Genomic DNA, 14,960 nt, shown 5'->3' with positions numbered 1-14,960 from the left:
TGAGTCAAACTCTCCAGTTTCTCCTTATGTAACCCTCTTTTATGTCTGCTCCTGAAACTGTACAGTCATGGAAGCTCATATGTATAACCACAAAATTTCACTGGGATTGAAACGGTTTCATCTCAAGCTGATATGTTGTCCCCTCTTTAATCTGTGGCACCTACTGTAGAGTGATGCTGCCTCTGTAAGTGTCTTTCAGTTCATTTTGTTTGCCTTCATGCAATGTCCAAACATCACATTCAGTATAACTGAATCATGGGTACCCATCGTATTTGCTTTGGAACACTGGGTTTTGAAGACTGCAAGTCCAAACAAGTTCCCACATGATCTTTGTCTATGAAAGACATTCATACCTAGATGTAGAAGTTTTCTGTTCAGTTCCAAGGAAATCATTTTAGAGTTATTTAAATTAGTTAGTTATTTTAATTCAGCTTTGAAAGCTCTAAGACTATTACGCAGACAAAGGACAAGGACCATAGTTTAACAGACCACTTTGGAGTTAACTAGACAGTTGGTCCATCATTTAGGGTTGATGAGCGGTGAAGTTTTTGGAAGCAGCTGAAGGATGTATCCTTATGTCTTAGGTGTTGGAGAATGCAGAGGGAGCCAGGACGACTCCTTCAGTCATTGCCTTTACAGCAGAAGGAGAACGTCTTGTGGGCATGCCCGCTAAACGCCAGGCTGTCACCAACCCTCAGAATACATTGTACGCCACCAAGAGACTGATCGGACGTCGCTTTGATGATCCTGAAGTCCAGAAAGACATGTGAGTGCATCTTGGGCCTTATTAAAAACATTTTGCATGGTTGCATATACTCAATTCAAAAGTATATTATGCTAATTAATTCCTGGAAATGGTGATTCATTTTCACTTTTTTCTAAAATTTCATTGTAGATACAAACTACTGAAAACTTCTACGCCGTGATAACTAACCCACTGCGTAAATGTTTGACTGAATTTTGGGTTGGACTCATCAGACTAAGTTGAATTTTTTTCATTAACAGGAAGAACGTCCCCTACAAGATTGTACGCGCATCTAACGGGGATGCTTGGGTGGAGGCTCATGGGAAAATGTATTCACCTAGCCAGGCTGGAGCTTTTGTCCTGATGAAGATGAAGGAGACTGCAGGTATGACTACTACTGCATTGGATAAATAATGTTGTGTTAGTGTTTGTTTGACATTTACATCATCATATGTGAGCATTAGTTTTGTTAATGATTTTGTGTCTGTCCGGCAGAGAACTACCTGGGAACCAAAGTGAAGAACGCTGTGGTCACTGTCCCAGCCTACTTCAATGACTCCCAGAGACAGGTACACACACAAACACACACAACATGCTTAAAGGAGTAGTTCACTCTAGAACGAAATTCAGTCATTATCGACTCACCCTCATGCTGATGAGAAGTCCGGTGTAGTTTCTTATTCCTGTGCAAGTGCAGCTGGAGACCCGCGGGGGTACCCTCCTGTAGCAAAAATCCATATAACAGGCGTAAATGGTGTCCGAGACGAAAAGGTCCATAAAACTACACAAAAACGTTGTAATATTCCTTCATACTGCTCGTCCGCTGCAATCCAAGTGTCCTGAAGTGGCGACATCCAGAGTTTACTTGAAACGACATCATTTAGTAAATTTTTCTAGCCTAAACAGTCACTATACTATATTTGCCTGGAGGCACACTCCCACATGCATGTGAGTCTCCCTCACAGCCGTTTGCACTACGGAAGCCGCGCCAGACAAGATCAACGAGAACTCGCAATAGATACACACCGGTATTTACATCCTGCTGTGAGTGACCGAGCGACACACAAACACAAGAGGGATCTGCCTGCACTAGTGATTTGAAACTTTGAAACTCACAGCAGGATGTAAAAACCGTTGTGTATCTATCGCGAGTTCCTTTAAGCTTTGTAGGCCAGTGTGTATCCTTCCTTTGTATGATTGCTCTGATTGATCATTCCTCTGAAAGTATCACATGAGCACTAAAACGATCAGACAAGGTGTTATGTTTGAGAATGAACAGCTTTAAGATGTTTATTACACTATAGTCAAACCTGATCATCGTACCCCATCATACAGGAGCAGAATATTTAAAACATGAACCTTTGATACTCTATACTCTTATTGGTTTTCTGTTGGGATTTGGTATTTTAACTTTTATCAAGTATTCATCCACTGGAGTTTATAGATCAATGCAATCTTTAATTGATATGGTGGAAGATTGCAGGCCTTTAGTGGTATAGTCACTGATGTCAAACAACTTGTCGAATGTGCCTGGTAAAAATGCAGATTTTTTCGTTTGCATTTGCTGAAGTAGAGAGTCAGCTTCAAGTTTTGTGTGGCGCGAGCTTTCGGAGAATTCAGCCAGGGTCTCCAAAATTGGGCCAAAAAGTGTCAGTACTTTACTTATTGCATTTGACCATGACCATCTGACGGCTGTTCTTTCCCTCCTAATGTCCTGTGTCTGTCTGAGAAACGACAATTTTTTACGAGAAACTTTGTTATTGTGTTTTTACTGTTTTAATCAGGTCTGTCTATTTTCGAGAGAAGATCTCTGGAGATCAGTTTTTTTTTTAAACACGCATATTTTTCCCCAACTCGGCATCTAGTAATCTGCAGAATCTCGCTCTGCCCCGCTCTGTGTGTCAGTGCTGCACACACACTGTGTCAAAGCGGTTCAGTGAAAAGGACAGATGCTTTTTTGAGAAATGTTTATTTTAATTTTTATTGTATTTTCATTTTTATGCTACAGAAGGCCAAATGTTTAGATGAAGGGCTGAAGAAAAATGAAAAGAAAAAACAGCAGAAACTTTTTTTTTATTTGCTTTATTACATTTGATTGTTTTTTTGTTTTTTTTTAAATGTATGTAGTAGGCCAAGTTCCAGTTCCAAGTTTTATCTTTACTTTAAAGGAAATTAAATAATATAGTAAGACTACAGCTTTGTGTATACGTGTATTAGTGTATAGTCACGCTGCCCCCCCATACCCCCCCACCCCAGCTGGCTACTACTTTCACCAACCTGGACATTGTTTGCAGTACCGGAAAACACTGCTGGCTAGCTGTCAACTATTCTTCAATTATTCATTCTTAAATCTCCTTTTCTCTAGAATAAACTTGCATCACCACAGTGTTGTGTTTTCAAACATTGTGAATTTACTTGAATCTAACATTTTCAGTGATAAAATAACTTACATTTATGAAGATCTTTTATGAGTAATTATTATTAATAGTCATTAATATCTCTGAGGGAATCTGTCAACCGTTTTTGATTGACAGCTGTGGCGTCACAGTGCCCCTTGCGCAAAGTAGGCCAGCCCAGGATGACGAAAACAGTAGGTTCATGTGGAATACTTACTGTCTTTATATCAACATGGATCATCCAAATGTTTATTTCACAAATTGGTGTTTACTTGTTTTCCCACGACATACATGCTTTAACGTTACTGTGCGACGCTCACGTGAAGTCGTAGGACAGTTGTTTTTTTTTTTATCTTCTGTGAGAATGATAATCATGAATCTGTGTTCAGTGTTGCTTGCTTCAGTGTTGACATTTACCTGATGCTTTTTGTTCTAACCATTGAGCTGACATATTCAGATAAGCGTAAAGTTCTTGTTTATATACTTAATGCTTTACCCATGCGTGTGTGAATTGGTATGAATATTAAGCGTCCACTCTGTTTCTAAGCGTTACTGACAAGTGTGTGACAGTGCAAAATAATAAAAAGTTTCTGAAGTTATAAGAAGACGTCCTCTCTTCTCCGTTGATATGCTCTAATCACAGGTGTATTGATTGACCTGTAGCTATATGAAGCGTCCCTAGTGAGCCTCACTGTAAGATAAAATGTTGCCCTAGCCACTCCTCTGCTCACCTCTTTCTCCTCTCTCCTCTCTCCTCTCTCCTCTCGTAAAAATCAGCACTGAGCGGTCACATTTTAGCAGTGGATGTCCAAGGTTTTAGAAAAACTAGTATGAGATCTTAGTTTCTTGGTTGTTTCTCTCATGAAATAGCCTTCATTTCTTCAAACAAGAATAGATGTAAGAGTTTAAGAGGAAAGTTATTTTTTCTGGCCATTTTGAGATTATTATCAAACCCACAAATGCTGAAGCTCCAGATACTCAACTTGCCTAAAGAAGACCCATTTTACTGCTTCTTTAATCAGAACAACAGTTTTTAGCTATGCTAACATGATTGTACATTCAGAATCAGAAATTCCTTTATTAGTCCCACAAATGGGGAAATTTGTGACTTAAACTGGAGTGGGTCCATAAAAGGACCCACCAGAGGGCAGAGATGGACAAGGACCAGCCGCTCCAGGGTATTCATCAGGTGTGAGAGTGAGAGCAACTGGTCTGTAGCTATTGAGATCAAATAGCCTTTTTTTTTTTTTTGGCCTTTGTATGGCTTTATTGATAGGACAGATTCAGAGAGATGACAGGAAACAGAGGGGGGTGACATGCAGCAAAGGGCCCTGGCCGGATTCTGCACATGGGACGCCCGCTCTACCAACTGAGCTAACGGGCGCCCCTCAAATAACCTTTTAACACGATAAACTGAATTGGCTAACATAATGTGCCATTGGACCACAGGAGTGATGATTGCTGAAAATGATCCTCTTTACACCTATGTCGATATTCTGTTTTAAATTAGCCTTTTTCAGTTAAAATAGTCATTTACCATATTAGTAATTTCTGGACTATATTTGGATAAATTTAATGTTATTGTAATTTAGCTCTTCTTCCAAAAATGAATTTCTAAAGCCCCTTTTACACATGCACTGTAACTCTAGATTTATTCAGAGTTTAACTCGAGGAGCTGTATATGTGAACACAAATATCTGCATTATTTGCCCTGGACTTTGCCCTGCCAGTTCCTTAATCCTAAATCCGGGTGAGCCACAGTGAGCAAGCAAGTTGGCGTGTTAGTCCTCAGTGTTAGTGCTGTTTTAATCAGCTCTAACACTTACTGATACGCAACAAGCAGGCCTGGATCAAGAGGGCAGGGGCCCCTGGGCACAAATTCTTGGATGGCCCCCTGAATACAAACATGCACACACACAGACCTCCATCAGCTCCATCTCTCTCCTCCTCAGCTCTGTCTCTCTCCTCCTCAGCTCTGTCTCTCCTCCTCAGCTCCGTCTCTCTCCTCCTCAGCTCCATCTCTCCTCCTCCCCTGTCTTAGAAAGGCTTGTTCCTTGCTTTCCTGTTTGCAAACTCAGTCACAATCTCACCAAAGTCCAAGTTCCTGACAAGCTGAGACTCAATGGCCATTAGTGACAGTGCACAAAGGTGCTGTTGTGTTTGCGTTGTTCGAAGTTCATTTTTAATTCTTGCCATCTGTGAAAACTATCTTTCTCCTTCACAGTTTGTGACTGGAAGTGTCAGAAAAATACGTAGGGCTACAAACACATTGGGGAAAATTGATTGTAGACCATGTTTCAAGAGCACCTGCAGCAGTTTTGGAGGAGACTTATCTTGTTCGCTCTGCACAAAGCATCTGAACTATATGATTTCATCTGCCAGGTTCTGATCTAAATCAGAAGGGTATAAGGCACAGAGTGCATCAGCCTGGTTACGAACAGTGGGCAAATCATCGGATTCCAAGTTCAGCAGAATCCCAAATCTGTCAGTGATGTTCTTGTATACCTCCATTCTGTGGGCTAAAAGGCTGCTTAGCTTGTCAATGATGACATTGAACGTTTCTATTTCATATCGCTCCCGGCCTTTCAGTGTTACCTCATGCTCTGTAGATTCATCCGGAAGTGCTTTGCGCCTCTTGACCCTCTGTAGTTCATCATGATATGATTGGCACACACCAGGAACGCTCTTTGCAGCTCTTTCAAAATGGTCAAATTGGTCTCGCAGTGATACAACCCATGATCTCAAAGACTCTAACAGACGAATGGCTGTCATCAGATCCAGGTCAGCCTTTTGTAGTGCTTCACTTGTCACTTTAAATCTGCTTAAGACACTGTCCCAAAACTGTGCCATAAATGACATATCAAGACTGCCTAATTTTGAGCACAGTGCTGCTGCCTCATTGCGTGTTTCACGTTTTTCTCCCATATCAGATGAAATGCTCTGAAGTACATCCCTTATTTGTGCATCATTTCTACTAAGTGCCCTAGATGCATCTGCACGGCAACTCCAACATGTTGATGATAGTGATTTCAATGTCATGTCTACCTTGATGTCTGCATTATTGAAGATTCTGTTCCATCTTTGAGTGGAACCTGCACAAAAGGCATGTAGAGACTGCATGAGGTCAAAAAATGTACTTGCATCTTGACAACTGCCTTCAATACTGTTGACACCCACCAAATTTAGAGAATGTGCTGTGCAGGGTATATAATGGATTAAGGGGTTCTTGTTCTTCAAGTGAGCCTGCAGCCCATTATAACGTCCAGACATGTTACTTGCATCATATGCCTGGCCTCTGCAGTTTGCAAGATCTAGGCCTAAACTGTCAAGCATAGCCATTACAGTATTGGCCAAGCTCTCCCCTGTGTGATTCTCAATTGGCTCAAAGCCAACAAATCGCTGTATTATTTTTCCTTTCATTCACAAATCGAAAAATGAAGGTCAGTTGGTCAATATGTGACAGATCAGGAGTGGAGTCCACAATCACAGAAAAGTACTTGGCATGCTGTATCTCTGCAGCTATGGTAGCTTTCACTTTGTCGCCCATTTGCTTTATCAACTCCTCATATATAGTGGGTGAAACATAGGATGTGCTTCCCCTTCCCTTTTGACCATACTTATTCATGTGTTCAGCCAGGAAAGGATCAAACTGTGAAATGACCTCCAGAATGCCAAGAAAGTTACCATTGTGTGGTGATCCTATAAGTTCATCATCACCACGGAAAGGCAACCCCCTTTCACTTAAAAACTTAATGACAGCCACGACGCGTTTCAGCACCTGGCGCCAGTGGTGCTTCTCTCCCTCCAGTTTTTGCACTAGTTGAGCGTTCACAGTCCCGCTCCCGCTGACAGATGAGCGCCGAAGCAATGCTAGCATACAACTACAGTGCTCTGTGCTTTTCTCATGATCCTGCACACGTTCAGGGTGTTTCCAGTCAGAGAAGCCACTAACAAATTGATGTTTCTTTGTTGAAAAGAGCATGCAGGCAAAGCAATAAATGCTACCTGTAGATGGTGAATATGTCATCCAGTCATGGGAAACTCTTTCCCCATTTGGTAAACGGCAGTAGATCAGATCGTTAGTAAAGGAGCACACTTTACCGCCCAAACCGCCATCACGAGTTGAGGCCAGGTATTTGCTCGTTCTGTTATGAAACGCAGTAGGTCCACGATCGATTAGGACAGCGCGAGCATTTTCATTAATTTCGCCCCACAATGCCGGATCCGACACCTGGTACATCTACTCATGCGAGCTGCCGGTGTAAGTACCGGATGTGCTCGGGCTGCCAGATCGGCTCACACCGGTGCTGTGACTGCAGCTAGCAACAGGCTGACACTCGCTTCCTCCGGCATCTTCCTCTAGCTCCGGGTTAGCTTGCAGGCAGTCCTCCTCCACAGTGTCATCTTCGTCCTGATGTTCCTGGCTCCGTTTGAAGAAAGTTTGGATGGATGGCACACTTCTCAAAAAAGTTGCCTCCCTCTCCTCCTTTTCTCTTTTACATTTTCGCTTACGGCAACCGCTTCTTTCACTAATTTTTTTTCTCCAACTACTTCCCCACGATCCGGTCTGTTCAGCACTGTCATTTATGGACAGTGCCGTGGGGGCAGAGCTGGCTGTTCCCATGGTTTCCACACTTGCACTTGACCAATTAAATCATTGTCTTTAGTTAAAAAAAAAACGAGGGTGTTTTTTATTGGTTATACATGGTGTCAATATCAGTGAGTAGAAGAGAAACACGCATTTATTTTTATGGCATTCGCTTTAACATAGAATGTGTTTTTGTTTGGATTTTTCACTCCTAAGTCCCCTCTCCCGGTTTAAATGATCTGTTTTAAGATTTATAAAGACCCGTGTGATTGAACTAAATCGTAATCTTTGGGTAATACATTTTGTGTCTCATTATTCAGACATTTATCTTGTGTCTCTGGTGTTAGTGTGGAGAGCACTAAATGTAGGGGAGTACCTGCAATAGATGTTTGTTAGAGTGTTGGAGAAATAAGCAGTTACCTCTGATCATACCTGTAAGGTTTGGTAATTCATTAGTGCAATACATTCAGGTGTGTAAGCTACTGCTGACAATGACTGATGAAAGACCTATGTTGGCCGGACGTGTTGGTCATTTTAATAGGTACTGCCATGTAAAATAAAGGTGTTTTAATTTGCACAAACCCTACAATGTGCCTTGCAGGAGACATTATAGCATTTTATAGATTTTATCAAGTTATATTTCACCCATGCAATGACCTCTTCACAAGATGGAATAATTCCCTAATATTTGATGTATTTCTGTGACTTCCAGGCTACCAAAGATGCCGGTCAGATCGCTGGTCTGAACGTCCTGCGTGTGATCAATGAGCCAACAGCTGCTGCTCTGGCCTATGGCCTGGACAAGACCCAGGACAAAATGTGAGTAGAGAAGGAGGAGCACCACCACTGCTACAGTCAGAAGGATCCGTTCTCACTGAAACATTAAAACAGACAGCATAGTAGGTGGTTCTGCATAGGGAAGGTGCTTAACTGTGCTTGGTATGGTGTTTCCAGTATTGCTGTGTATGATCTGGGTGGAGGCACATTTGATATCTCAGTCCTGGAGATCCAGAAGGGAGTGTTTGAGGTGAAGTCCACCAACGGCGACACCTTCCTGGGAGGAGAGGACTTCGACCAGCATCTCCTGAGACACATTGTGAAGGAGTTCAAGAGAGAGGTGAATGATTCAAGTCCGTCTTTACAAACACCTCTGACCTATGGACCTGTCTGTAAGAGCAGGATGTCATGACTGTTCTGTTTTGTCTTTTCAGTCTGGTGTGGATCTGACCAAAGACAACATGGCTCTTCAGAGAGTCCGAGAGGCTGCTGAGAAGGCCAAGTGTGAACTGTCCTCTTCGCTGCAGGTACACAGACCATCCTCACCCTGCACATTTCTGACCAGTTCAGATAGAAAATAGTAGAGATGCACAATCATTTATTGATTGTTGTTGTACCTTCAAGCCTCTATTTTTTTAAATTGAGTATTTAATACAATTGACAGGTCTCATTCAACAGATTGTGTCAAAGCATTTATTTCTATCGAAGCCAAAGTATGTTTGGCGTTTTTGAATGTGTTTTACTACAAAAGATAAATGAACATTTGTAGAGTCACAACTGTTCGTTTTTGTGGGCAGTTGATGTCAGTTAGATGGTTAGAGCTTCGGAGTATCATTCACCTTTACTCACTACATCTTAGCCTTTTACTGAGGTGAACATAAAATGCAGAAATGTAAACAAAAAAAATATCGTTCAAGATGCAGGTAATTAGCGGTTGAATAAAAATCCAAAAAACTGAAACTATACCTTTTAACTCGGCTCCTTCAGAACAAACAGAATGACAGAAAACCTTTTAGCCTGTATATTCTTCATCTCTCATCTCATTATCTACCGCTTTTTCCGCGAGGATGTTGCCGCTCTATCCCCTTTCAGGGGGGGGGTTGCGGGAGCCAATCCCAGTTTCTCTATGGGCGAAGGCCAGGGTACATCCCTGGACGAGTCGCCAGCTCATGGCAGGGCCCTTTCTGATGGCAGAGGCTCACAAGGTGCCATCTGCACATCAGGAGCAAGTTTGCTGGTTCAGTATCTTGCTCAAGGATACTTTGACAGTTCTGCCCAGGGGAGCCTGGATTCGAACCAGCGACCTTCTGATCGCTAGTCACCTGCTCCACCCACTGAGTTACAGCCACCCCTTTCTTCACTGTCACTTATATGAGATAAGGCTTAAGGCTTGAGCCCAGAATCCAGCTCTCAGTCAGCTGTCTAGACAGTGTCTGCGTCTGGCTCAGTGTTACAGTGCTGGTAGAGAATGTCCTATCTCGTGTGTCATTGCAGCAGGTTCTGTTTTAGAGTCTGCTGCTGCTGAGCTGCTGCAGGACTCGGCCCAGTGAGAGTGGACTGTCCTGGTACTGATTGCAAGGCAGGCCTAGTACAGGGCCATTCAAACACCTCAACTGTTGTGATATTATTTATTACTTTAACCTCAGTTGAATGATATAAGTTTGAATTATTATTGAATAAGCATTTATGGCTGTTATTGGTGACAGCGTGGGATATTTTGTACCTGCTGAAACCGAATATGTTCACATTATGTTTTTCCTCTCTTCAGACTGACATCAACCTTCCCTACTTGACCATGGATGCTTCTGGGCCTAAACATCTCAACATGAAGTTGAGTCGTGCTCAGTTTGAAGGCATCGTGGCTGACTTGATCCGCCGCACCGTGGCCCCCTGTCAGAAAGCCATGCAGGATGCCGAGGTGTCCAAGGGAGACATAGGAGAGGTGCTCCTGGTCGGAGGCATGTCCCGTATGCCCAAGGTACCCCCTATCTACAAGTCCTAACAATGTGTCTTCAGTTTATTTTGAATTATGAGAAGGGGAACAGTAAATCACACGCAGCTACCAAAATGTCAAGGATGACACTGATCAAGACACTGGTTTTTAATGTATAACTGCAGGAGTTCAGTGGGCAAGGTGACATTTTTCTGCCAATTTAGGCTGCATGATATGGTAAAAATAATCATATAGTGATTATTTTGACAGATATAACAATTGCATTATGATTAACAATTAGTGGGCATGATCATTTTTGCATCATAAATTTAATTTTCACTGAAAAGACAATTAAAATCCTGATGTTTTGACATTCAGGGTCTGTATCAAACAGTTTTGTTTCATCTGGAGAGCCAGATTTGTTGGTGAGATCATCTCTGTAGCACAACAGTACTTCATTATAAAGCTGTCACAGCTGATGTTTGTTACCTTCACAAAACTGCAGGTACTAGCTAGGTTACATGATTTTGTTTCAGTGATAAACAGTCACTACACATATTAATTTTACCTTGAAGTTAATTTCCACCTGAAGAGTCATTGTAGTGAAGATTGTGAATTCTGTTGCCCAAAAGTGGCGTAACGAGTATTGCGGATTATATATTTTTGGAAGGTTCAAACAACATTGTTAGACCTTGAGCAGACCTTGTCAGAACAGACTGTGTTTTAAAGTGCTTGTGTTTAGCTCTGTTAATCACTAATCAAAGACATACATTCTTGTATTTTTTGCCACGAGACATTGTACTTTGGTTTCCACAAAAATGTGCAAATTTGACATGCCAGCATAAAGCAAAAGCAATTTTTACTGCATATTTAATTGAAAACACAAATTGTTCACAGTTGACCCTTTTATTCTAAAGTGTGTTTTCCTATTTACCCGTTTGTCTCATTGTTTCTGTTGTAAAGCTTCTACTTTCTGTTTGGCGCTGTGTAAACTTTTAATAAGATAATTGCTGTACAAAAAATACATTATTATTGCTGTGAAGAAAAAAAAAAACCTGAAGAGTTTCAGGAACCCATCATCAGTTGTGTGATAATGGTTATACTTTTACGATTTACAAGTCATAAAAGTCAGTGTTTGTGTCTGTAGGTTCAACAGACGGTTCAGGACCTGTTTGGCCGTGCTCCTAGCAAGTCTGTCAACCCTGATGAGGCCGTTGCCATTGGAGCAGCCATCCAGGGTGGTGTTTTGGCTGGTGATGTCACTGATGTGCTGCTGTTGGATGTGACACCGCTGTCTCTGGGTATTGAAACACTGGGTGGAGTCTTCACCAAACTCATCAACAGGAACACCACAATTCCCACAAAGAAGAGTCAGGTACTTTAGCCAACAGCTTTATATGAGTTCTCTCTCTCTGGTGTAAAATGCAAGTGTAAATAGAGCTGTCCAGTTGCGATCAGATCACTCAGGGCGCAAGTTGATAACAGGTCTGAACAGCCTCCTAAGTTAAGGTGTGAACACCCCCAAGACACATTGAGGACGCATTTGAGATCCGATTAGTCAGACATCATTCAGAGGTGGTCTGGGCTGTATGTGACCACATGATTTTAGCAGTGTGTACACACATGTCCTTGACCATTCACCTTGAAGGTGAAGAAGAATGTAAATTACGCGTTTGGGCTCATCTGCCAGTGTTGGCAGTAGATGTAGAAACAACATTGAATTAGTAACTGCAATATCACCAAACTCCCCTAAAAAAATCTTGTGATTTTAAGAGTTGTTACTTCTTGCAAGTTAGGCATTAAAGGCAATACATGAAGTTGTTTGTTGTCAAAAGTGTCTGTTTGTAAGTAAGATCCGATCACAAGTGGTCACTCGAGATGCATGTTAATGCCAGGTGTGAACTGACTGGCATAAAGCTGTCCACGTGATCGGATCACTCAGGACAGATGTTGATACCAAATGTGAACAGCCTTAGTGTCCTAAAGTACCTGACTGCTCTCCTTCAGGTGTTCTCTACAGCAGCTGATGGACAGACTCAGGTGGAGATCAAGGTGTGCCAGGGAGAGAGGGAGATGGCATCAGACAACAAGGTGTTGGGTCAGTTCACTCTGGTGGGAATCCCCCCTGCCCCCCGTGGTGTTCCTCAGATTGAGGTCACCTTTGACATCGATGCTAACGGCATTGTCCACGTCTCCGCCAAGGACAAGGGCACAGGCCGAGAACAGCAGAGTGAGTTTTATTCATTCAGTTTGATTCACTGGTTCACTTAATTGCTGAACATAATTTCTTATCAAATCACTTGGTTAAGCATTCTTTTGGATATTTCAGCCTTCAGTAAGAATTAATTATTTGTGAATGCTAATGTTTATGCATGTTTTTATAACCACTAAGGACTGATTCTTGCTCTGTAACATAGTAGATTAATATGATTAATTAGTTGTTGTTTTTTTATTAAAGCTTTATTAATGACAATACTTTTGGTGCAATGTTTGGGGGATATAGCTCCATGTTTTCTCTGCCTTCTTTTGCCTGTATTATCACTACTTTTAGTGAGCAGATGCACTGCCCGGCCAAAAAAAAGTCACACACTCTAATTTTTGTTGGACCGCCTTTAGCTTTGATTATGGCACGCATTTGCCATGACATCATTTTGATAAGCTTATGCATTGTCACAACATTTATTTCTGTCCGGTAGTTGCATTAATTTTTTGCCAAGATCTTGTAATGATGATGGGAGAATCAGGCCGCTGCGTAACATCTTCTCCAGCACATCCCAAAGATTCTCAATGGGGTTAAGGTCTGGACTCTGTGGTGGCCAATCCATGTGTGAAAATGATCTCTCATGCTCCCTGAACCACTCTTTCACAATTTGAGCCCGATGAATCGTGGCATTATCATCTTGGAATATGCCCGTGCCATCAGGGAAGAAAAATCCATTTATGGAAAAACCTGGTCATTCAGTATATTCAGGTAGTCAGCTGACCTAATTTTTTGGGCACATAATGTTGCTGAACCTAGACCTGACCAACTGAATCAACCCCAGATCATAACACTGCCCCCACAGGCTTGTACGGTAGGCACTAGGCAAGATGGTTGCATCACTTTATCTGCCTCTCTTCTTATCCTGATGCACCCATCACTCTGGAACAGTGTAAATCTGGATTCATTAGACCACATGACCTTTTTCCATTGCTCCAGAGTCCAAACTTTATGCTCCCTAGCAAATTGAAGCCTGTTTTCCTTAATTAGCCTCAAGGCTACACAACTGTTTTGTCCCAATCCCTTGAGTTCTCTACGCATTGTGAATGTGGAAATGCTCTTACATTCACTGCTAAACATAGCCGTGAGTATTGATTTCACCAAACGTTTAAGCGATCTCCGATCATGATCATTCAAGATTTTTTTCCGACCACATTTCTTCTTTGAAGATGATGGTTCACCACTGGCCTTCCAGTTTATAATAATGTGTTGGACGGTTCTTAACCCAATTTTAGTAGTTTCAGCAATCTCCTTAGTTGTTTTCTTTGCTTGATGCAGGCCAATAATTTGGCCCTTCTGAAACAGAGTAACAACTTTTGTCACGACCACAGGATATGTCTCCCAACATGGTTGTTTAAGAAATAAGAAGCTACTCACTGCATCAGTTAGGGTTAAATAACTTGTTGCCAGCTCAAACATATTAGTCACTGCAGTAATTATCCAATGGAAGGCTCTCACCCATTTGCTCTGTTAAATCCAGGTGGTGCCCAGGCAGTTTTTAAGTGTCAAGTGCTAGCATAATGAGTGTCTCATCTGTCTGCTCTCTCCTCAGTTGTGATCCAGTCATCAGGAGGTCTCAGTAAAGACGACATCGAAAACATGATCAAGAATGCTGAGAAGTACGCAGAGGAGGACAGGAGGAGAAAGGTAAGGACAGGAAACATGAAGTGGGTCAACATCTTAAAGATTCTGTGCTTTTGAAGGTGATTCAGTCTTAGGTGGCTTTATAACATTTCTACATCTTTACCATCTTTCACAAATGGTGTGTTTAGGGTGTGTATATTACACAGCCACACTCTTGTTTTCCTCTAACCCTCATGTCATTGTCAGGACCGTGTGGAAGCTGTCAACATGGCTGAGGGCATCATCCATGACACAGAATCGAAGATGGAGGAGTTCAAGGACCAGCTTCCTGCTGATGAGGTACAGCTTTGTTTTCAGTTTACTCAGACAAAGTTAATGCTGTAATTTTGCTGCTTTAAATCATGAAATTTAAGTGCCCCGTCAGTCAATTCATTGACATTTCCAGTTGCACTAAACCTTGCTTAATGGATGAGATTAATTAATTCTTGAGATGAGAGGAAACCTTTTTATGTAGCAGTCTGAAAGTATGGGAGGTAGCCAAATACCTAAAGTAAGGTAATGAATCCCATCAACATAGCCATTGACATGTAACAACACTGTCTGCTGTATTTGTATTTGATGACGCAATTGGAATCCTCCAGTTTGTGCTGCTTATGTCTTTATACATGACTCAGCTT

General features: G+C 41.9%; 1 protein-coding gene across 1 annotated transcript in view; it reads left to right on the top strand.

The window, feature by feature from the left end:
• hspa9 (heat shock protein 9) overlaps window positions 1–14,960 on the top strand; it is a 31,774-nt gene that overhangs the window by 15,016 nt on the left and 1,798 nt on the right. Inside the window, exons 4-14 of the mRNA XM_073486270.1 lie at window positions 585–766; window positions 1,006–1,130; window positions 1,241–1,314; window positions 8,442–8,548; window positions 8,684–8,846; window positions 8,941–9,033; window positions 10,275–10,484; window positions 11,587–11,814; window positions 12,447–12,669; window positions 14,252–14,346; window positions 14,530–14,622. Of these exons, the coding sequence (XP_073342371.1) occupies window positions 585–766; window positions 1,006–1,130; window positions 1,241–1,314; window positions 8,442–8,548; window positions 8,684–8,846; window positions 8,941–9,033; window positions 10,275–10,484; window positions 11,587–11,814; window positions 12,447–12,669; window positions 14,252–14,346; window positions 14,530–14,622 (1,593 nt within the window). The remainder of the gene's footprint in view (window positions 1–584; window positions 767–1,005; window positions 1,131–1,240; window positions 1,315–8,441; window positions 8,549–8,683; window positions 8,847–8,940; window positions 9,034–10,274; window positions 10,485–11,586; window positions 11,815–12,446; window positions 12,670–14,251; window positions 14,347–14,529; window positions 14,623–14,960) is intronic.

The sequence above is a fragment of the Pagrus major genome, chromosome 18, assembly GCF_040436345.1.
Source record: "Pagrus major chromosome 18, Pma_NU_1.0".
NCBI lineage: Eukaryota > Metazoa > Chordata > Actinopteri > Spariformes > Sparidae > Pagrus > Pagrus major.
This window is presented reverse-complemented; position numbering and strand designations above follow the sequence as displayed.